Source organism: Nicotiana tabacum, chromosome 23 (assembly GCF_000715075.1).
Source record: "Nicotiana tabacum cultivar K326 chromosome 23, ASM71507v2, whole genome shotgun sequence".
Lineage (NCBI taxonomy): Eukaryota > Viridiplantae > Streptophyta > Magnoliopsida > Solanales > Solanaceae > Nicotiana > Nicotiana tabacum.
The window spans coordinates 135,961,743-135,986,216 of NC_134102.1; the positions used below are offsets into that span (position 1 = coordinate 135,961,743).

Sequence of the window (24,474 nt, forward strand, 5' to 3'; positions counted from 1 at the left end):
TTATAATTTGGTCCTTTTTGAATTTTTTGAAGTTTTTATTGAGTTCTTTTTCAACTTTTCAACGGAGTTCTCATGTTTTTTTAATTTTTTTCTTAAGCCAAGATATTTAGTTTGAAATATTTGATTGGAGATTGTGGCTAAAGTTTGAGTCAATTTGGTATAAATTCTGGAATAGATTTTTGACATTTAGGTTGAAATTGAGTTGAACTAGCGAATAAGACTAAATTGTACTATATACCAAAATAACATATTATATACCGTTTTGTTATACGATATTTAATTCAATAGTGTATAATTTATTGCAACAATATATGATTACAGTATATGGTATATTGTAACAATATAGTTAAATTTGGTATTTTTTATTTTTCAAAAAAAATTCAAAGGGTCCTTTTTAAATTTTCTAATAGAGTTCTCGATATCATATACCCATTTAGTATATGATATATAGCATGCGGGCATCATAGTATACTTCACTAATATACTTCAACTGCTACTAGTATATTATTGTTGATATACTATATGCTAAAGTAAGTTATTTTTTAATAATTAATAGATAAAAATATAAATAAATAAAAAATAAAGGAGCCAAAAATGTGTGTAGAATTAGATTACGAAAAAAAGGAAATAAAAAATGATTTGAATAATGATAAATAAGAATAAAGAAATAAAAAAATAAAAGTAAAAAGAGAAGAGAAAATAGTTATAATGTATAAGTTATTCTAATAATTAAATTAAAAAAATAAGAAAAAAGATAAAATATATATTATACCAGTTATTAAAAAAGGTGAACAAATATTTATTTTATTAATAATCTTCTTTTATTGTATAAAAAAAGAATAATGAAAAGGAGAAAAAAATTCAATGAAATTAGATTATGAAGAGAAAAAGAAAATAAAAGAAAAAGGAGTTAAATAAAATTAGAAAAGGAACAACAAATAAAGAAAATAAACAAAAAAATAAAGAAGGTGCCAAAATTGAGTGTGAGATTAAATTATGGCAATAATAATAATAATAATAATAATAATAATAATAATAATAATAATAATAATAATATAATTTGGGCAAAAAATAAATGAACAGAAAAGAAGAAAAAGAAAAAAATAAGAAGAAAATGAGAAAAAAGGAGAAAAGAAAGAAAAGAAGGAAAAAAGAAAACAAGCAAAGAAATAAAAAAGAAAAGGAGAAAAAAGAGGAAATTACCCATAAAAACTATCATTGGTAGGAAATATAATTAGTTTGATGGGTAGAAAAGTAAATGGGTAGGCAAGGATAAATAGTTTTATTTTTGTGGGTAATTGTGTCATTCTCCCAAAAATTAAGGGGTAATAGATAACATCAAAAGCAAGCAATTCGGGTAGAGAAATCAAGCCCGCGTAAATAAGGTAGAAATGATATCAGGTAGTCACTCTAAAAGACTGCTATTTAGGAATTAACCAGTGTGTCCTAAATCTTATTATTTTAGTTTAATTTTTTAAGATAAAAATATCCTGAGTCGTCATGAAGTTAAGATTTTTAGTTTTAAATTTCGGGACAAAATATGTATGGACTAATCTCAAAATAGTACCCAAGGAATGGCTATATGTGCACTTGCCCCGTAAGTAAGTAAATCCAATCCAATTAGATATGGGGGCTAGTACAAATTAGCGGAACACACGTCATTTGGTTTTGAATCCAATCCAACATCCTTTTAACGTTTTGACCCGACCCTCTCCCTCTCTCCCTCCTTCTTCTTCCGTCCTTCTCCTGCGATCTGATTCTTGTCTCAGGTAAGCTCACACACCACAAAAGCTCTTTATTGTTTTTAATTTTACTTATAGAATACTATAATCACCTATCTTTGATCGAAACTATTCTCAATTTCTGATCAAGTTTTGATATTTTTCTGCTTTTCTATTCGGGTTTGATCCTGTTGTGTTCTGAATTGTTAATTGAGGTTTTTTTTTTTTTCTCGTAATGTATTCCAGAATTTAAAGTGACGTGATCAGTTTATTGACCAGATGGATTTAGTTGCAAAGTACCAGGTACTTATTTTGTTTCCTAAAATGGGCACTTTCTGATGAACAAATATTGTGATAATTTGTAGCGTTAGGTGTGATTGAATTGATTGAAATGTGTTGCAGGGTGTAGTTGGAAGGGTGTTTGGTAATGAGAACTCCGGTTCAAGTGAAGATAGGTATGTTTTTTGTTTCATCAATTCCTTTATTGATAGCTGTAATGGGTTGAATCCCATGTGCATTTATGAATTATGGTGGTTTATGCGAGCTACATTTATATACAACTGAAAACGAAAACAACAACTATGCACTCAATCTCAATTTAGTCGGGGTTGACTATATGAATCCTCAATGTCCATTTCATCGATTGCCCTTTGGTTTGGTGGTAAGAGCATAGCAAGTGATTTGTGAGCTAGGTGCACGTTACACTAGAACCCTGCCACATTCAGAAACCTGGTATTTAGGTGGAGAAGGGTAGAGGTAGGACCATTATTCACCGAGTTTCGAAACTTGCACCACTTGCTCTCGGGGATTCTTCGGTTATCAAAAGACCCGTATAAAATAAATAACGTTATAAAAGAAAGATAGTAAGATAAATGATCCACTTCCTGGCAAAGAAAATAGACTCAGGTCTGTATTTATTCACTTTGAATTCAGATAAATACTTTCTTTAATCATATATCTTGATGGGTTAAGTGTGTGTTGTATCCATGGAATGTGAGCCTTGGTAGATATTGCTGCAGTACTTATATTTCCAGTATGGTTAGAAGAAATGACTTCTTGCTAGAATGAGGGAGATGTTTGGGATATGATGACATGACCCTGGAAATTGAATTTGTCCCTTAGATTGTCCAGCTGATTATGTTGTGCTACTTTTTGCTGTTTTTAAGCAGATCAAAACATATTTCCACCTTGCAGTGTAGTCCAACTAGTTTAGCATGTTGATTAATCTAGTTTGTTCTTTTGACCAATAGCTATGTCGAACGCTTGCTTGACCGGATTAGCAACGGTGTGCTGGCTGAGGACAGGAGAGCAGCTATGCTTGATCTTCAGTCTGTTGTCACTGAAAGTCGTGCTGGACAGATGGCCTTTGGAGCAATGGGTTAGTGTCTCTTGTTAATTCCTGCCCTATTTTTCTTTACCAGTGAGTATGTAATGATGTTTATTTATATCTTATGTTTCTTGCAGGGTTCCCAGTGATATTGAGTGTCTTAAAGGAGGAGCGGGATGATGTTGAGATGGTACAATTGCTTTGTTGCCTGTTTTAAAATTGAAAGATATGTTAATGTTATTTTAGCGGAGTTTCTGCATTCTGTGTATTATTGGCCTGAAATCAAGCTATAGTGCTAGGTAATTGGGTGCTTTATTCCTCGAGTGGTACAAAAGGTAAACTTGACTTGAGCGAATTTATTGACATCCATAATGAAGTCAAGGCTAATTCTTGAAAAGTATAGCTGTTACTTATTGTAGATGTATATGTTAAAAACTAATGTTGTCAATGTTGTCATTGACTGAGTTTGATACCACCCACTCCGCGGGTGATGATTTCTTGTGGACTCATGTTGTCTTTACTGATTCTAAAAAGAAAAGAAAAACACGTCTTATTAGTTATTGTGTGCTGGCTGTTATTTCAGATTTTTCCTTTTTCTCCTTCAGTTTTTTTTTGTTTTTGTTTTAAGAATTATTACTAATATTAAGCTTTTATCCTAAAGAGACTTACTAGAAGGAAAGAACACTTTGAGAACTACATTTTCAGATTTTCTTATACACAATGATTTCATGCTTTGGACTATTTTTCTGTTGTTTGTCTATCAAACTGTTTGGTCTTCTGCTGTAAAGAACTATTCTTGTTAGACGCTATCTCCGACTTAAAACTTGTGCGACTTTCTCTTCATGTTGGAAACAACAAGGTATTTACCTTTTATTTTATTTTATTCAGGGACTACAAGGTATTTACTTTTGAAAGATTTAGTGCAATTCGTGATTCTTCTGGTTGATCCTTCCATAAAAAAGCCTACTACTTTCTTACTTTATGAAAAAATATATACACAACGACAAATTTTTACTGAAATGGTCCTTTATTTCCATTGATGGCGAATGACAAAATCTTCCTGTTTTTGCCAATTGATGCACGTTTTATGCAACATTGTTACCTTGCTCATCTCACTTGGTACTAAAAGTTACTCATATTTGGTGCTTGAAGGTCCGGGGGGCTCTGGAAACTCTTGTCAGTGCCTTAACTCCACTTGATCATGCAAAAGGGCCTATGAATGAGGTTCAACCAGCTTTGATGAATAGTGACTTGCTTTCAAGAGAAGTAGATAATATCTCTCTTCTCTTAAGTTTGTTGGTAAGGATATTCTTGCTATTGTTCTTGCTTTGTTTTTATTTGTATAGTGAATAATCTCTTTGCTAGTGGCTGAACTAATACCCTGGCAGTCAGAGGAGGATTTCTATGTACGATACTATACACTTCAACTTTTGACAGCCCTCCTAACTAATTCTCCACAAAGGTATCTTTAGTACTTTCTCTACATATTATTACAAGTATTTGTCCTTTTTAAACCCATTTTGAGGGGACGGCATGCTGAAATACTGTTCAGGTTACAGGAAGCTATTCTGAGCATTCCCCGTGGTATCACACGGCTGATGGATATGCTTATGGATCGTGAGGTATGAACTGGGAAATGTTAAAATTGTTTATGCTCTTCTTCTTTGTGGGATTCTAACCTTTGGCATGTATTGAAGGTCATTCGAAATGAGGCACTGTTACTTCTAACTTATTTGACACGTGAAGCTGAAGTAAGTACTGCTTCCTTTCCTTGGTGGCTGCCCTCCCCCATGTTTTAAAAAAATTCTTTCTTCAGATTTTACTTTGTGGCCTAACATGGCTAACTCCTTTACAATCTACAGCAAATTCAAAAAATCGTGGTCTTTGAAGGTGCTTTCGAAAAGATATTCAGCATTATAAAAGAGGAGGGAGGTTCAGAAGGAGGAGTTGTTGTGCAGGTTTGGATAAGTGATCTTACTCTTAAGTCTAAAATGTTTTTTGTGGAGTAATAAAAGTAGGAGAACTGAGATGACTCTGATGTTCCATTCCCCCTCTTTCTGGAGGGGGCCGCAAATGATTTTTCAGTGATCATGCGCTCAATTCGCTTAAACTGTCATTGAAATATTTAGGGTTTCTTCACTCAAAATTCTTGCTGATTTGAGTAAATTTTTTTTGTAACTGAGCAACTCTTGATATTGGTTATCAGTCAACATTTCAAGAGAAAATCAAAATATACAAATTTATGCTGTTTTCTTAATTGAGATTCCATGATTTACCTCCTTTTTTTCTTTTCTTTTTGGGTTAAGGGAACTCAATGACTTATTTTTTTTTACCTATTGACTTAATGGTGATGAGAAGCAGTTTTGCTTTGTTGATAAATTGCTAGTCTTTCTTAGTTTCTTTTCTTTGTTACTATCGTCCTTTAAAATTTCTCTCCCCCCCCTCCCCCCCCCTCCCCCCGGGTAGTGGGGAGAGCTTTTAATCTATCTCTAAACTGAGAAATGAGAATTGGCCTCTGTGTGGAGCTTTGGAGCTTGCTCGCTGCTCTTTATCCAAATAACTTCACATGATAAAGATATTTTAAGTGAAAGAGGGGGGAGAGGGCCGATTTTTTCTATGAGATGCCTAGTCCAGGTCTTGAGACCATAGCTTGCTGCTGGAAACATAATAGGCTTTTTCCACTTCATTAGGCGTACTTAGTCTGAACCATATCTATGATAAAGCACTCCTTTAAATCTTTTCTAATTTGGTTTCTCCTTTTTTCCCTTAATGTCCTAGGAGCCGTATCTTTAGGTGAAGCAGCTGCTTTTTGTTGAACTATCTTGAATCTCTTTCAATAGTTCGGCTTTGTTTTTTTTTCCTTCTCCTTCAACCAAGCAAAAAGATTTCAATTCATTACCTGGCATGGAAGCACTCAAGCTAAAGCAATACACCTAAAGAATGGCTAATGATGCTGGAGTTTGTTCAAAAGTTTTGAACTTGTGTCGTCTGTCATTCTCTTGCCTTTTTTACTTTTTCAATTTCTTATTTGGGTAGAATTTTCGTCATGTTCTTACTTATTTCAGGTATTCAAACACCTTCATTCTTTGTAGTAAATCTTAGTAGTTCATGGTTTCTAGAAATTGCCTACATGTGTTACAGTACACTTGCATCTGGTTTCTTAGAAAATGTAGTAATATTAACTTGTTCCTGATCACTGCTTTGTCGTTGAACATTTAACGGAAACCTTTTGTTGCTTTTTTTGTGGAATTCTTCAGGACTGTCTTGAACTGCTGAACAATCTCCTCCGCAATAGTGCGTCAAATCAGGTTTCTGCTTGAGTGCATCCCTAGTGTTCATTACTCATATAATTTTTATGTTCCTAGTATTTACTATGAATCTATTACAGGTATTACTTAGGGAGACGATGGGCTTTGATCAGTTGTTATCAATTCTGAAGCTCAGAGGGACCACCTACAGATTTACACAACAGAAGGTTAAACCCAAAATCCATTTGTTTTTCTTCTTTCATTTTTTATATATATTAAATGGGCTGCTAATATGATTTACTTCTGTACCTAAGCCTTATCTAAGCCTTACTGGTCTCTTCTCATTTTCTTGTGCCTCAATTGATTGCCAGTAGACAATTAATCTACTCAGTGTGCTAGAAACCATTAATTTGCTAATCATGGGTGGCCCAGAAACTGATCCTGGCAGAGATGCAAATAAGCTGACTAATAAAACAGTCTTGGTTCAGGTTTGTTCTTTAATGTGAGACTGCTTATGTTTGGATTGCCGCATCATCTTCCTGACATCTATCTGATTGATATTGTAGAAAAAGGTCTTGGACCATCTCTTCATGTTGGGAGTTGAAAGCCAATGGGCTCCAGTTCCAGTGCGTTGTATGGTGAGTTGACTAGTTCTTGATGCCTTCAAATCGATGGCTTTCTTTCTAGTTAATCAACTTTCATGGTTTCTTTCTGCACTTTCGATAGTAGGATAGGCAAAATCAAGAAAAGAGTGTTAGGGGATGAGGTGATATGATGGTTACTAAGACTTCTCTTCTGCGAATTCCATTTACACTATAACAGAGTGAACATTGTTCAGTATAATTGCTGCTATAGCTAGTGGATTCTTGAAACTTTATCCTCAGCACGGCTTTCATTACTGTCAGGCACTTCATTCCATCGGTGATCTGATTGCGAATCACCCTAAGAATCTTGAAGAACTTGCAAGCAAAAGGCTCGGAGAGGAACCAGATTTAGAGCCTGCTTTGAATTCTGTCCTCCGGATACTTTTGCGTACTTCTAGTAAGCAAGAATTCATGGCAGCTGACTATCTTTTTAAGAACTTCTGTCAGGTTGGCATCTTAACTGGGTTCTTGCTTAATTAGGTTAGATATTTCAAGTAGTTGGTTACAATTTTAGAATGATGTCAGATATTGATAAACAACCCTTCCTTTATTATCTCTTTTTTGGGACTTTAGTTGTGCATTATGCTTTCTTGAAATGTACATGTTCCAAAGCATGTTCTGTGTGATCGGTGCAGCAAAATCCAGATGGCCAGACAATGTTGGCATCTACTCTAATTCTTCAGCCACAATCAATGATTTATGCCCCTTTTGAGGAGGATGTTAACATGTCATTTGGAAGGTAATCTATGCTGCTGAAACTTTTACTTCCTAGTTCTTCTTTTTAGAGTATTTACAATGTCTTCTCATTGAATAAAAGTATCCATTAAACACCCCACCTCATCCCATAAATACGCACAACAAATTCAAAATTCAAAATAAAAAAGCAAAAAGATAAAAGGAAAGGAACGCTTAATTTGCTTCAGATGACTTCACATCTCAAACCCTCATCTCTTTTTTTCTCTCTTTTTTTTGTCTTTTTCCTTTTTGGGGGGCAGCATGCTTCTACATGGTCTTACCACAGGTGAAAACGAAGGTGATCTTGAGGTAATGTCATGGGTTTTATACACTTTCTCGATGGTTCTCTGATAATTTTCAAAATAGACATTTTGTTATCAAAAAAATGCAAAATAGACACTTCTGCGCTTGATCGTTGTTGGTTTGTAGTTTTTCACATCTGCAAGACTATTGTTTGATTTAGGACACTAGACTCATCCAGTTCCCATGATACCTGATACATAATCCTTCGGTTCATGGAGTAGAAACAATTGACGATCAGTACCTGACATAAGATGTAAATTGCTTGCGATATACTTCTTTAATATCCTTTGTATAAGTAGAAAAACCATAAGAAAGACAACTATAATACTTAAGTTTTAGAAGGTTAAACATAGTAAACTAATAAAGATTGTAGACATCATTTTTACTGAGTTGAATGCGGAAGAAAGATGATATCAGATTACTTATTAGGAGAAAAAAAAAAGATTATATCAAATTGTAAAACAAATGAATATAATTTGGTCCATAATTTTTGTTAGGCAATATACTTTGTTTCAATCTTGATATAATGTACTCTAAGGAAACAAATTCATTTTCTCAAATTTTAAACCAAACATTTGTGATGCTTATTTACTAACTTGATGTAATAAGCTATCCAAACATATTTGCTCTTAATCTTCTTACTAATCAAAATGGAGCTAGTATTTTGAAAGGCTCATGTGTAGTTAAAGTTTATATATTGCTTGTCCTGTTCCAAAATACCCACTTCTTTCAGTTTCGATTTTGTTTTCCAAGAATTAGAAGATTGTGTTTTTTTTTTTCGAAATTAGAGGTGAAAATTGACCTGTTATTTTTTTATGAATATATTATCATTTTACTAACAATTATCATTATTTCTGGGCTTGTATCTGCTGTTGCCAAGAGGATTACACATTTTTGTTGTTCTCCATGCTTCCGATCATCTTTTCTTGGCAGAACGCCAGAACCCCTAAACCCACTTCCCACCAGCACGTGAATCATGAAATACCTAAAATATGTCAAAGAAAGGAAAATCCTGGTTTACAAAACGTGTCGAATGATTGTCTCAAAAGATTTTGACTCTTGGTGTTTCTCCCTCTGTTAGCACATGTCTATTGGTTCAGGAGTTGATATGTATACTCGGAGTATTAATTGCCATTTTGTGATAGATTCAGCATGTTAACTTTCAAATATGCAGACTTGTTCTAGAGCTGCCAGTGTTCTTTCGCATGTCATCAAGGGTAATAACCAATGCAAGGAAAAGGTATGTAAAGTTCCTCCCACCATCCAGAGATGTATTCTTTTATCCGAGTAAAATAAGTTTTTCACACATGAACAAAAAGGAAAAAGATATTTTTATCCTTGAGCGATGTTGTCAAAGTGTTTTTCAGCACCTATATTGTTATCGTTGCTATCAGTTCTATAGCCTGTTTGGCCAAGCTGGAAAAATCAGCTTATTTTGATTAGTGCTTTTTTTCAAAAGTACTTTTGGTGAGAAGCAGTTTGTGTTTGCTAATTAATTTGAAAAGCACTTCTAAGCAACAATTAGTGTTTGGCCAAGCTTTTAAAAAGTGCTTCTAAGTGTATTTTTCTCAAAAGTGCTTCTCAAAAAAGTGCTTCCGGGAAGAAGCTACTTTTTTCAACTTCTCCAAAATTGCTTTTGCTTCTACTCAAAAACACTTTTTTTCTTCTAAAAGCTTGGCCAAACACTTCAACTTTGGAAAAAAACTTGGAAAAGTTTGGCCAAACAGGCTACTAGTCGAGTGTGCTCTGCACCATTATGTTTTGTGGAGCTAGAATTCATTTATGTTTTATAGATATAGCAAGATACACCTTATATTTAGGAGAACAGTCACGCTGGACTGTTTCTGTTATAAGAAATACTATAAGATATAGAAGTTTGTCTACCTTATTCTTTGGTTATAACATATAAGTGAATTGCAGGTTCTGCAAATTCAACTTGAAGCACCTATGCCCACTCTAGGAGGCCCGGAACCTTTGTTACACCGTATGGTGAAGTATCTGGCTCTTGCCTCTTCTATGAAAAGCAAAGATGGAAAATCAAGCACAAGCACAAGCACATCTGAGAATGTGTTTGTTCAGCCCATTATCCTGAAACTGCTAATTATTTGGCTTTTTGATTGTCCAAATGCGGTGCAATGCTTCCTTGATTCACGCCCTCACCTGACGTATTTGCTGGAGCTGGTCTCAAATCCTACCACAACTGTATGTGTAAGGGGATTGGCTGCAGTACTATTAGGAGAATGTGTAATCTACAACAAAAGCAATGCTAGTGGAAGGGATGCCTTTAGCATAGTTGATGCCATAAGCCAAAAAGTTGGGCTTACTTCATATTTCTTAAAGTTTGATGAAATGCAGAAAAGCTCTCTTTTCACATCTGCTAAGCCATTTTTGCCACGTAAGCCACTGACAAGATCTACTGCTGCTAGTATGGCTGAGATTGAAGATGTCGGAAATGAATCATCTGATCAGAAGAATGAGAACCATCCTATGCTTACATCAGTATTTGATTCTCCATTTGTCTATTTTATGAAGCGCTTGGAGGCTGATATTAGAGAAAAGATAGTAGAAGCTTACAGCAGCCCAAAGACCCAGGTGACAGTTGTACCAGCAGAACTTGAACAAAAGAGTGGGGAAAATGATGTTGACTACATCAAGCGGCTGAAGACTTTTGTTGAGAAGCAATGCCATGAGATACAGGTAAGGACCTTTGGGGTAACTTATGTTCTGAATAAATGTACTTTTCTATGAAATACAAACATTGATTTATTTTCTTCTCACTATTTGTATATCTGCATATGGTTTTGTCTGCACAGTTGGGGTCTCAGTTGCAAGACAAAGTTCCTAGGAAAATCAAAGCTGCTGATATTTAATTTACTTGAGAAAAACTATCATGGCATTTTTCACTAATTTAGCCATCTTTATTCTTTATGATTAAAAATTACTGCATCATGTAAAGACGACAACTTAAGAAAGGTAAAGTAATTCATAGGATTATACTAGTCATGTGTGCACCTATCCTCCAATGCAACCTGGGAGACCCTACGAATACTAACATTTCATAATTCGAGCAGCTTTCTTCATTTTGTTTTCTGTATAGTTGGGATTCGTGTATGCAGTACTCCTTCCATTTTGCTTCATACCTTTGCTTTTCTGACAATATTCACTTTCTCTGCTTTCTGCAAAAAAAGGACCTTTTGAGTCGGAATGCCACTTTGGCCGAGGATCTGGCAAAAACTGGTGGGAACAACTCATCCCCTCTTGAGCGTAAAGTCAGTGGGGGCGCAGATAGAGTTCAACTGGAGACTATGCGTAGAGATCTTCAAGAAGCTTCTCAACGTATAGAGATGCTAAAGGCAGAAAAGGCCAAAGCTGAATCGGAAGCTTCAACGTATAAAAACTTAGCTGGGAAGACGGAATCTGATCTTAAAAGCTTGTCTGATGCATACAACAGTCTGGAACAGGCCAACTTCCGACTAGAAAAAGAAGTAAAAGCTTTAAAGAGTGGAGACATTGAAGCGTTAAAGGAAGAAGCAAGGGAAGAAGCTTTGAAGGAGAGTGAAGCTGAACTGAATGATTTGCTCGTCTGCCTCGGACAAGAACAGAGCAAAGTGGACAAACTTGGCAATAGGCTAAGAGAGCTAGGTGAAGATGTAGATAAATTGCTGGAAGATATAGGGGATGATGTTGGTGCTGATGATGGTGACGATGAAGACTAGAATGATGTTTTTTTTCTCAAGTAAATTTATTTCATTGTATTTCTTGTTAGTTTTTCTCTTCTCCACTCCCCTCTGTTTTTCTGTGGCGCATAGGTTGTACATTGTAAAAATTTCCCAATACCAACATAATTTAAGGATGTAAACCATCTTCTTGCTTTGCTTGTAATTTCTCTACTGGGTTGCTTTCCTTTGCATCTCTGTTTAAATTAAGTAATAGTGTCTCGTCTTTAACATTTTAGTTTTTTTAAATGACGCATAATTCATTTCGGAGTAAATAGAGGTAAGCCTTTCAACGAAATACGTGTACGTACTTTGGTCAAAATTTGGGATTTAAAAACAATATAGGAGATGAGAATTTTGATACGCCATTAATTGTTTTTACCCACTTAAATAGTTTCAATAATTCTATAATTCAGGCATTAATCATAGTGATTCGATTTGGGAGAAAATAAGATATTCAAATAAACAACATTACAGTAAATTGACTATTCATCCGAATTAGACTCATGTATACCTCCAAAAAGAACTAAAAGGGTGAAATAATTTTTCATTGCCGATAAAACTACTGAAATAAATATTTACGTTTATTAAAAATAGAAGATTTATGTTGTTAAACTAACTTATATATATTCAAGGTCTTTTTTAATTGCTTATTATAAATAGAAAATCTAGCTAAAACGGGTAAATATTATCCTAATTTTGTGTGTGTATATATATATATATATATATATATATATATATATATATATATATATATATATATATATATATATATATATAAAAATATATATAAATTTTATATATTTTTATGGTTATTATGCCTGCGGGCTAAAAGTGATCTTTCCCCAAAAAATGGGTCCAGTAGCGTCTACGAATTACTATAAGGGGAAAATTTATGTCCAATAGCTCTTACGGCCCGTTTGGCCATGAAAATTTTTTCACTTTTTTTTCGAAATTTTTTTACTTTTTTCAAAATCAGTGTTTGGCCAAAAAGTTTTCAGTTTTCACTTGAATATAAATTTTGAATTTTTTTGAAAATCTCCAAAAAGTTGTTTTTCAAAATTTTCACTCAGATCAGATCACTCACAAAAATTCAAAACAATCCAAAATTATATTCATGTCCAAACACAACTCTAAATTTCAAATATCATTTTCATTTGAATTTTTTTTTCTTCCGGAATTTTACAATTCTTATATCCAAACGCCCACTAATGATTGCGAAGTTTGGGGTTTTGACATTGCAGGACCTAGCATTCCTCAACCAAATATTAAGCCACAATTTCTTTTGTCCCCCGAAGGATGATATGTTTCGTCAATATTTCGATCACTTATATCTAGTCGAGGTATCTGTAGCACTATTATTTGTTGCCCGATATAGGCACGGACATTATTTGTTGCCCGATATAGGCACGGACATAGGGGTCAGACCTCTAAAATTAAAGTTTACGAATTAGATGTAATCAAAGGTGATCAATTGAAGGAGATTAACAACTTGGGAGGTTCAACCATATTTTTGGGCCGCGGTGGAGCAAGTTCTATTGATTCCTCTAAGTTTACCGGAGTCAAGCCTAATCACATATATTTTATCAATGATTGGATTGAGTTTAAGGACCCCGCCGTTCGCATGCCGACCCACAGTAGGGGCCTTTGGCCCCAAGGGTACGTGTTGTTGGCTAAGTCATCGCGGCGGAAGAACCTCGGTGGCCGCGTTGAAGTACAATTTCCATAGAGCGGCGGGAGGAAGATGGTTTTGTAACAGATAAGAGGTTTTACAATCTTGAATATGGAAAAATTGAATATTTTAATCTTAGATTGTTACAAAGTCCTTTTTCTCTGTCAACTTGGGTCAAACCATCAATGTGGTAATTCATGAGGAGTTATATTGTTTCTTTTCAAGTTTGGTTATTTATTATTTTTGCAAATTATTTAAGTTGATTTATTTGTTTTGGTTCATGTTGTAATATGCCTGCTGATTGATGATGTATGAATTCTATGGTATTTATTCATTGTAACTATGATAGAGGGCGGCCTAAGAAATAGCGTAGAGGGCGGCCTAAGAAATATTGGGGAGAGGTGATCAGGCAGGATATGACGAGGCTCCAGATTTCCGAGGACATGACACTTGATAGGAAGATGTGGAGGTCGAGTATTAGGGTTGTAGGTTAGGAGATAGTTGAGTCTTGACTTACTTCGTACCATTGTGGGACTAGCCAGGTAAGATTTTTGTCTAAGATAGCTAGTGACAATGTTGTGTCTTACTATTTCGCTTTTCAGTGAAGGACCTATTTACTAGCTATCGCTTTTGCTTTGCATCTTTCTTCTGGATTTCATGGTGTTCTTATTTTTCCTATGATTGTTGTGGTGATACTAATATTGTCTCTTTTTGTTCTTTTGTTTTGTTGAGCCGAGCCGAGGGTCTTTCGGAAACAGCCTCTCTACTCCTTCGGGGTAGTGGTAAGGTCTGCGTACACATTACCCTCCTCAGACTCCATTAGTAGATTTTACTGGATTGTTGTTGTTGTTATTGTTATTCACCGTAACTTTTTGTTGCATTATTGAATTTATTTTGATTGACTTGGTCGCTTTGATTCTTTATTTAAGAACCAAACTGAAACTTTTTGCTAACTAATCCTATTAATAACACGAAGCAGAGGCGGAGCTAGCCTATTAGGTTCATTTTTGGTTAAACATTGTATTTATATTACGAAATTCATTAAATATGTATAAATATATTATTGCGAATCCAGTAACTAAGACGAGCTATGAGTTCCGACGCAAATTCAGAGCCCATAAACTTTAAATTCCGACTCCCCTATGACACGAAGGACGAATTGTCTAGGTACGAAAGTATGTGGTTTGAGCGTTAAAGGAGGGGCAAGTGTACAAATAGTAAATTTTGGGCTCCTTATTTAAGCCATAATCGAAGTTTAATTTTTTCTTTATTTACAAGTTTAACTATTTCAAAATCAATTTCAGAAATATGCGACTAATATTGCAAAAATAAGTTGTTTGAAGTTACAAATTTTATCTGATTTTTAGTACTATACTAGTCTTAGATTACGCGCTTTGCGCGTCTAACCAACTACCAATACTATATTGTAATTAATGTTGCTCTAATTATTCATCTCTTTCATATTCAATGTTCTTCTTATGGAAATAAATTTATGTATACTAAAAGTTTTGCAATTACTTATATGATGAATTCATAAAAGAATTGAATTTTATTCTTTAACAAATTAGTTGGTTCAAAGAGTTATTTTGTTAAATAAGTTAAAACATTAATTACCTTTTCTCAAAATTAGAGGAAATAACTTTTCTAGATTTAAATTCTTAATATTTAGCTCATTCCAAGTTTTTAACGTTTAACTATAATAATATTTCTATAAAATAAAACTTTTATGTTCAAAGGATAAAAAAAATTGATCTGACATTTCAATTTAAAAAATAATTAATTTTTAAGTCTTAAATATTAAAAAGATAATTAAATTACAAATTTTTTTCGATATCAAAATTATTTTTAAGGGATAAAAGATTGACCAATATGTCATTGTAATAAATTCAAAAATTTAATTATTTTTAAGCATTGTATTAGAGTGTAAAATTTCAAATCCTTGATATATTTAAGAAAAATACCAAACATAAAATTATTAGTACTCTGTAATATTTAGGATTCATATTGGATGTCTACAAAGATTTATATTATTCTATTAAAATTAATAAATCTTAAAAAATTATATAAATATTTTCTCATCCATACCAATTTATTTTTCGACTTGGACTTTGAATAATTTTGATTTAGGGTTGTAACTTTGTGAGTTAGGCAATTATACTTTATAATAATGATATGCTTAATGGTCTAAATCACGAAGTAAAAAGGAGATAATTCTTTTTTTTTTTTGCTTTTCCCTTTTATGTCAAATAAAATTTAGTGCCTTCAAATATTAGAAAATAAAATTTCACCAACCAAATTTAGACAGTTGAAACCAGATTATTTTGCTAGTAAACTTTGTGAGTTTGTTGATTAGTGCAATTTCAATACTAATAAATTCATAGTTGTAGTCGTCCATCATTATTTACCAATGATGCAATTTCTAATATTGAGCAATTTATTCGTTTGAAATTTTTGTTTATAAATATTTCATATCACTAATGAATTCAGTCTTTCTACCAATTAGAAGGCTCTTGATTATTAATAAATAAAAATTAATTCTCTTATATCTATCATATATTGGCTTATTATAACTCTTATTCCTCGTCTAGCTTCACATTTTGAATAATCAATAGTACTGGATCCAAAAATAAAAAGAAGAATAAATAGTAGTAGTTCATTTCGTCCAAGAAAAAAAAAAGTAGTAGTACTTCAATTTTTAGGGTTCATAATAAAATAACTATTTTATTCAATGTGAACTCTAATTAAAAGAGGTAATAGCACATGTATCTTATATTTACATAACTTAAAAAATTTATGTAAATATTATTAAATTATATATTTGAGTTATAAATAATTAAAAAAATATAAATTCATAAAAATTAGGAATGTTAATCTAATTTAGCTAGCTTAATAACACATATATCAGATGCCTTATCGTGATTTCATGTCTTGCCTCCAGTTACTAAAGTTATTCAATTCTCTTCTATTATGCGGGATCAATTAGCAGAATATACTTGATATAAAAAAATTAATGATAAAATTATTATAATAATTTATTCATCATCTCTAAAATTATATTTTGAACTTGACATGAAATTGTTATGTGTCCTTTTGTAGGTATTTCTATGAGGTGTCTTTTTTTATAAAAAATAATAATTCCGGTAATCATATCAAGTTGGCATATGTTATGTACGAATTCAATGGTTGAATTATAATCTATTTAGCTATATTTACTTGAACTTGTTTTCTTGTGTAAACATATAATAAAAAATACTATCCGTAAAAGAAAATAAATAGTACGCGTGGAAAAATAGAATTCAAAAGCATATACCTTTTAGTCTTTTACAATAACTAGTCTTAGGGTACGCGCTTTGCGCGTGTACCTGCACGTATCAATGAATATACAAATTTTAAAAATTACATAAATAATCTATTTTTCGTTATTGAACAAATATTAAAGAAAGAAATGTAAGTTCCTGAAATAACGAATTTTAATCTCACTAAGCTAGCTCAATAAAATAAAGAAATCATACTCTACATACGTTTTTATATGCCCTTATTATGATTTATGAGGCGTGAAATATCTTATAACAACTATTGTTATCTTTGTTACCAAAACAAACACTATAAGCAAATAACACAAAAAATTTACCACAATTATTCAAAGACAACAAAATAAATTAAAGAATTTGAATCTTACTATTAATTTTATTCCTCGATTAATAATTTACTTAGATATAAATATTATTATAGATTTTAAAACATAATTAAATATATAATTACAAAAATATTTAATAATAGAAAAAAGAAAAAGAAAAAAAAGTGATTGACAAAAACTTAAGTAAATTCTTCAAGTTGTCCTAGAAAGAATAGAGTTATTGTACTGGAATTCTAAGTAACAATATCAAAATTTATAGCAATAATTTCTTGTCAGTTCTTTCAGCCCTCCTAGAAGAGGTATTCTACTAGAATTCTAGTTCCACCTTCTGTGATGACCCAAAATGTCATCTTTAAATTTAATAATTAATTCTGTATTCTAAGACCTAGAAAAGCACTATTTATCATTCCTCGACTTGCGTGCGTAGTCCGTAAAATTTTCTGGAAAGTTTTTATGTAAAGAATAGATTAAAATATGAATCACAGCTTTAAAACTCAACTAGTTGACTTTGGTCAACATTTTGAGCAAACGGACTCGGATCAATATTTTGACAGTTTCAGTAGGTCCGTATTGTGAATTGGGACTTGGCGTATGCCCGGAATCAAATTCCGAGATCCCTAGCCCGAGATATGGAATTTTGATGAAAAATTAAAAGTTTAAGTTCAAATAGTGATCGGATGTCGAATTATGTGTAAACGACCCCGGAATAGAATTTTGTTGATTCCAACAACTCCGTATGGTGATTTTGGACTTAGGAGCGTGATTGAAATTTTATTTGGAAGTCCGTAGTGAAATTAGGTTTGAAATGCCGAAAGTTGAATTTTTGGAAAAGTTTGATCGAGGAGTCGACTTTTTGATATTGGGGTCGAAATCCGATTCTGAAAATTTGAGTACCTCTGTTATGTCATTTATGACTTGTGAGCAAAATTCGAGGTAAATCAGACGTGATTTGATAGGTTCCGGAGTTATTTGTAGAAATTAGAAATTTCAAATTTCATTAGGCTTGAATCTATGAGTGATTCGTGTTTTTAGTGTTGTTGGATGTGATTTGAAGATCGACTAAGTCCGTATGGTATTTTAGTACTTGTTGGTATATTTGGTTGAGGTCCCGAGGAGCTCGGGTGTGTTTCAAATGGTATTCGGAGTATTTTCCTTCATTTTGGCACTACTGGTAGTTATTGATTTCTGATATTTTAAACCTTCTTCGCGATCGCGTAGGCTTAGTTGAGGAAGTGTTAATTTTGTTCTTCGCGATCGCGTGAGGTCAACCGCGATCGCAGAGGTTTGGCAAGTTGTGCATCGCGATCGCGTGGCATTGTTTGCGATCGCGTAAGGTTAATTGAGGAATGCTAAGGTTTGTGCTTCGCGATCGCGTGAAGCGGGATGCGATCGCGTAGCTTTGAGACCTTGTGACTCGCGAACGCGTGAAGAGGACTGCGATCGCGTAGAGCAGGGAATTCTGTGCTCTGCGACCGCATGAGGATATACGCGATCGCGTAGAGTTAATTTGGGCAGTGGTAATTTTTGCTTCGCGATCGCGTGTGGATGTTTGCGATCGCGATGAGTAAAAGCCTGGGCAGAATGTTTAAGTTTTGAAAATGGGACTTCGTCTCATTTTCATTTTTAACGAATTGGAGCTCGGATTGAGGCGATTTTTGAGAGATTTTCAAAGAAAACGTTGGGGTAAGTGTTCTTAACTCAATCTTTGTTAGATTACCCGAATCTATCACTGTTTTTAACCTTTAATTGATGATTTAAGTTGGAAAATTTTGAAAACCCTCTTGGATAGATTTGAGGATTTGAGGGTCAAACTCTTATTGGAATTTAGTCATTTTGGTATGGTTAGATTCGTGGTTGAATGGGCATTCATATTTCGTAACTTTCGCCGAATTTCGAGACGTGCGCCCACGGACCATTTTTGAATTAATTTCGGATCTTTATTGAAAAATATAATATTTTCTTACAGAATTAATTCTATAATTTTTGTTGACTGTATCGAATTAATTTTGACTAGATACGAGTCGACCGGAACTTGAAAATCGAGGAAAAATATACTACTTGGTTAAATTGGAGCAAGTCGAGGTAAGTGACTTGTCTAACCTTGTGTGGGAGAAATTTTCCCTGAGATTGGTATTAATTGTAATGTGATGAAAGTCGTGTACACGAGGTGACGAGTGTGTACACGTACTAAATGTGAAGGATTATGTTTTTAAATTGTGAAGATCATTGTTGTGTATTAATTAATTTATTAAATCTTGTTATATTCTCCATCATTGATTTGATTTGTATACTTTAAATTTGCTTGACCTTTTTCCTGCTAATTGTTTTACCTGTTTGGTTGAAACTTGGTTTCTTTTATTCTGTGCATTATTTGAAATTGATTTTTTTTTTAAATTAAATATTTTTAATATGAAGTATTTGACATTTTAAATTTGGTATTGAAGCAACGTATTAAAAATTTTGAAATATTATTTTGCTAAATTATTTATTCCTGAATATTTTTATAAGATTTTTGTACTCATTGTGATGGAGCCGTGGGCTCTTTATTGTGAAAAAATATTATTGATGATTTATGTTGGCATGAGCCGTGAGCTCTTTATTGTGGAAAATATCGTTGATTTATTTTGGCAAATTAAAATATTTGGGCACTTGAGGTGCAAATTGTGATATATTGTAATATTGATACGCATGCTGTGGTATAAGGTCTGGTATTGAAACGCATGCGGTGAGATAAGGGTGGCTTGATATGCGTGGCTAGTAGGGGGAACTACTAGAAGTCGCGCGGTGTGATAAGGATGGCTAAAACGCGGGATGCTATTTCGGGAAAAATATTTTCTTTAAAATAAATTGTGAAGGCTCCCGCGGTGAGATAAGGAAATGAGATATTGTGAATTTATTTTTGATTTGGGACTACGAGGCGGTACCTCGGTAGTGCCCTTGTTGATATTGATGTATGGCCATAGTTACCTTCGATTAAGTATTGTGGTTTTCATAAAGTTGAAAGGAATTTTGTTTTGATTCCACGAGATATTATTTGCAATTATTTGGTGTCATTAAATGTGACATACTATTTGATTCATTTCCATAGTCATTTTATCTTATTAAATTGTTTAAACATTTTTCATGTCATTATCTATTCTCCAGTAGGGCCTGACCTGACCTCGTCACTATTCTACCGAGGTTAGGCTTGGCACTTACTGGGTACCGCTGTGGTGTACTCATATTACGCTTCTGCACATCTTTTTGTGCAGATCCAGGTACATCTTACCAGTCTAGACGATAGTGAGTTACCTGCGCACGGAAACTTCGAGGTATATCTGCCAGCGTCCGCAGACTCCGGAGTCCACTTCTATCATTTTTATGTTGTTTCCTTATTTTTCTTCAGACCTTGATACATAGAGACATTGAGAATAAAAATTTTAGAAGCTTGTGACTTATTTCTACCGGGTTTTGGAAGTTGTAATTATTTGAATTGTGGTTTATTTATTTCAGATATTTATGATTATTCCGCATTGATAGGCTTACCTAGTCTTAGAGACTAGGTACCATCACGACCTCCTACGGAGAGAATTTGGAGTCGTGACACCTTCAGTTTGAGAAGGATAGACAATATATCCCTTTATGTATACAAATGCTCAATATCAATTACTATTATTTATTACTTATTTTCTCACAAAAATCTGTAAAAATTGCACGCGCCCATTTTTAACTTATACCCGTTTTATTTTTCCGTTTGCATCCGTACCCATTTTTTGTTAAAAGCATTTTAAAAAGATAATTTTGCCCTTCTTTAATAAAAGACTATTGACAAACTGCAGGACAAAAATTTAAGCATGTTTAGGGTAAAGTTTTAGCAAATAAACTAAAAATTTTTAGCTTGTTTAGACTGAAGTTTCGGATAAAATTCATGACAAAACTGTAGACTGCGTTACAAAACTTCAGCATGTTTTGGTATGAAATTTTAGCATATGAACTAAATAACTTCAGCATCCATTAGCAAAAACTCTTTAGAAAATTACATACTGCAAGACAAAAACTTAAGCATGTTTAGTCTGAAATTTTAGCAAATGAACTAAAAAACTTTAGCATGTTTAGTCTGAAATTTTAGCAAATGAACTAAATAACTTCAGCATGTTTTGTCTGAAGTTTTAGTAAATGAACTAAATAACTTCAGCATGTATTACCAAAAACTCATTAGAAAATTACATACTACAAGACAAAAATTTAAGCATGTTTAGTGTGATATTTTAGCAAATGAACTAAAAAACTTAAGCATGTTTAGTTTGAAGTTCTAGCAAATGAACTAAATAACTTAAGCATGTTTAGTATGAAGTTTTATGAAACGAACTAAATAACTTAAGCATGTTTAGTCTGAAGTTTTAGCAAATGAACTAAAAAACTTCAGCATGTTTAGCCTGAAATTTTAGCAAATGAACTAAATAACTTCAGCATGTTTTGTCTGAAGTTTTAGTAAATGAACTAAATAATTTCAGCATGTATTACCAAAAACTCATTAGAAAATTACATACTACAAGACAAAAATTTAAGCATGTTTAGTTTGATATTTTAGCAAATGAACTAAAAAACTTAAGCATGTTTAGTTTGAAGTTTTAGCAAATGAATTAAATAACTTAAGCATGTTTAGTCTGAAATTTTAGCAAATGAACTAAATAACTTAAGCATGTTTAGAATAAAATTTTGGCAAACGAACTAAATAACTTAAGCATGTTTAGTATGAAGTTTTATGAAACGAACTAAATAACTTCAGCTTGTTTAGTCTGAAGTTTTAGCAAATGAACTAAATAACTTCAGCATGTTTAGTCTGAAGTTTTAGCAAATGAACTAAATAACTTCAGCATGTTTAGACTGATGTTTCGGATAAAATTCATGACAAAACTGTAGACTGCAGGATAAATAATTTCAGCATACATTAGCATGAAGTTTTAGCTTCAACATGAAACAACTTCACGCTACATTAGCATGAAGTTTTAGCTTTAAGGTGAAACAACTTCATGCAAGTGTGATTCTGAAGATGAATCTGGACAAATTTCTGATTTTTTTTTTAATAAAGTTGCTGAGAGGAGAGGAGGAGATCGTTTTATATCTTTTTTCAGGGGTGTAATTGTCATATTATTACGGGTTTTTTGTGAGATGGCTACCAAATCAATATTTTAAAAAATAGGGTACAGGTTAAAAGGTGCCACAAATATAGGGTACGGCTGCAAATCCCCCCAAAAATCTAACATAAAACTTGTGCTCAACTTATTTTCTAAAAGAAAAAAAAACAAAAAAAATGTAGACGGACTAAATAAAAAATAAAATCAATGTCAAATTGAATTCGATTCTTTCGACTCTTTTGGATTCCTCACCTTCAAGAAAGTAAATGTAATATGAAATTTCGTAGGTTAGGTTTTATATATTACTTAATTACTACTCCTATTTTACCATGTAGCTCTATAAGGTAAATTTTAATTGATTATAACATCCTAAATATTAGGACCTTTTTAATAGTAGTTCAAATAAGGAAGTTATTTAATATGCAAAATTTTAATTAATTTTAAATCCTAAATATTAGGAGTAAAAATAATTAAATTATAATTTTATCCAATGTAAAATCTATTTATAAAGGATAAAAAAGACGAACGATATTTTGTTAAAGGCCTTAGTGATTTTAATATAGTATAGATTAGTCTTGCAAGCAAAGCTGAACCTAAACATACACATTCAGATATTTATTCTCTGAATTTCTCTTTCTTTTATTCGTTCTGCTAATTGGTTTCATGTTCTAATTTGTTTTGTTATTGATTTCTATTTTTACGATTAAGTCCCGCTGAAGTCCAAAAATATCTTGGGTTTTACACTGATATTCTAAATCCTTGTTAATATAGGATTTGGAACATACTATAATTAAATGCCCTCGAATTGTTTATTTCTTATAAGCTATATACGGTCAAAACCGATTAGTCCGTCGTACGGACTGGTCGGTATGATAATACTTTGATCGAATGGCGGCTTCGTAATACCAGGCCGAGGTCCGAAGTCAGATCATCAAGCTTCGAGTTCTAGGACCAATCAATGACAAACTCAGTATCATTATCGAGCTCGTATTCAAATCGAACTACGGGGCGAGGCGAAATTATCGAGCCTAAGATGCATAGACCGACCGACACCGACCCCGAATCAATACCAAACTCCGAGTCAGAATCGAGCTCGAGTCAACATCGAGAACTCGAGTCAATATCGAGCTCACAGACAAGAGTCGTTGCAACCACACTAGGAGAGAGAATCTTGGCAGGAATTAGGAAAAAGTTAGTTCTTCATGGATTCCCCACTATGTATTTTTTATTATATCTAAAGTAGGATCTTTCTACTATAAAGGGGATGATTGTTGTTTCTGTGAGGGGACATTCAGACATTGTAATAAAAGATTATTCCTTATATTGAAAGATCAATTCTTTGAGCTCTCTTACTTCATCTTATCTGGTCCATTTATTTCCTCTTTTCAACAATTTTTTTCTTTCGTTCTTATAGTCAAGATTGGATACTTCTATTTCTCTTTACGATTTGTATCAAGCTATATCACATACCCTTAGAACTACGTACAAATTCAACTCTATCTGATTTTTTGGGTAAACAGTTTGGCGCCCACCGTTGGGCTGAGGATAACAGTGGTTGTTTGATACAATCCTGCAACATACACCATTTTACGCTTGTCTTTCAAGAGTATCTTTGGCTTCGGATTAGCAAAGACAAACCCCCGATTAATGGCTTTACCTATCAACAACGAAGCTGGCCTTCAAGATGAAACCAACAACTTGACGCCCAGAGCCGGAAGGCCGCTTGTCGATGTCGTTGAAGCTCGAGTCGAAGTACCACTAGACGTTAATTCGCATGTGGCCCTTGAGGCAAACCAACGTTCTGAACCTGAACATAACATTCATAGTGGTGTTCGATCTGCAGCCCGAGACACTCAAAACATTGAGGAAAACGGTGTCAACTTGCGTATGGTTTTTGAAATGTTGCAAGCCAAACAGGTAGCGATAGCTCAGTTGCAGAGCCAAACCCACCTACCGAGCAGGCCGGAGCCCAGTCCACCTCGAGAAATTGCCCACAGAACGGAGCTAGTCATAGTGAGGTCAAATAAGCAAGAATCAGGGACTACTCCCGAAATTGCTAAAATACTCGAGAAGCTCACAAAGCAAGTCGAAGCCAACGATAAAAAAGTAGAAATCTATAACTCCAGGGTCGATCAGATCCCGGGGGCTCTACTAATGATAAAAGGGTTGGATTCCAAAAAATTCGTGCAAAAGCCTTTTCCCTCGAGCGCAACCCCAAAACCAATCCCCAAAAAATTCCGTATGCCCGAAATTCCCAAATATAACGGAATGACTGACCCCAACGAACACGTAACCTCTTACACGTGTGCCATCAAGGGTAACGATTTAGAAGACTGTGAAATCGAATATGTGTT

General features: G+C 33.5%; 1 protein-coding gene across 1 annotated transcript; it reads left to right on the forward strand.

Annotated features, from left to right (window-relative positions):
• Nucleotides 1–1,603: 1,603 nt before the first annotated feature.
• On the forward strand, nucleotides 1,604–11,860 carry LOC107806804 (golgin candidate 6). The gene is made up of 20 exons (XM_075245427.1): nucleotides 1,604–1,769; nucleotides 1,968–2,024; nucleotides 2,124–2,176; nucleotides 2,972–3,099; nucleotides 3,186–3,238; nucleotides 4,201–4,347; nucleotides 4,437–4,510; nucleotides 4,601–4,670; nucleotides 4,746–4,799; nucleotides 4,911–5,006; nucleotides 6,306–6,356; nucleotides 6,437–6,523; nucleotides 6,671–6,784; nucleotides 6,863–6,934; nucleotides 7,202–7,387; nucleotides 7,576–7,679; nucleotides 7,936–7,984; nucleotides 9,153–9,218; nucleotides 9,899–10,675; nucleotides 11,167–11,860. Exons 2-20 carry the CDS (start codon nucleotides 2,001–2,003, stop codon nucleotides 11,692–11,694), a joined length of 2,733 nt encoding a protein of 910 aa, XP_075101528.1. The 5' UTR covers nucleotides 1,604–1,769; nucleotides 1,968–2,000; the 3' UTR covers nucleotides 11,695–11,860.
• The last annotated feature ends 12,614 nt before the right edge of the window (nucleotides 11,861–24,474 follow it).

What these genes read in the sequence shown, in the direction of transcription:
- LOC107806804 (XM_075245427.1), top strand. Translation starts at nt 2,001, where the DNA reads ATGGATTTAGTTGCAAAGTACCAG. An exon ending in ATTTGACACGTGAAGCTGAA is followed by an intron (nt 4,800 to 4,910) that starts GTAAGTACTGCT and finishes TACAATCTACAG; the next exon opens with CAAATTCAAAAAATCGTGGT. An exon ending in GCAATAGTGCGTCAAATCAG is followed by an intron (nt 6,357 to 6,436) that starts GTTTCTGCTTGA and finishes AATCTATTACAG; the next exon opens with GTATTACTTAGGGAGACGAT.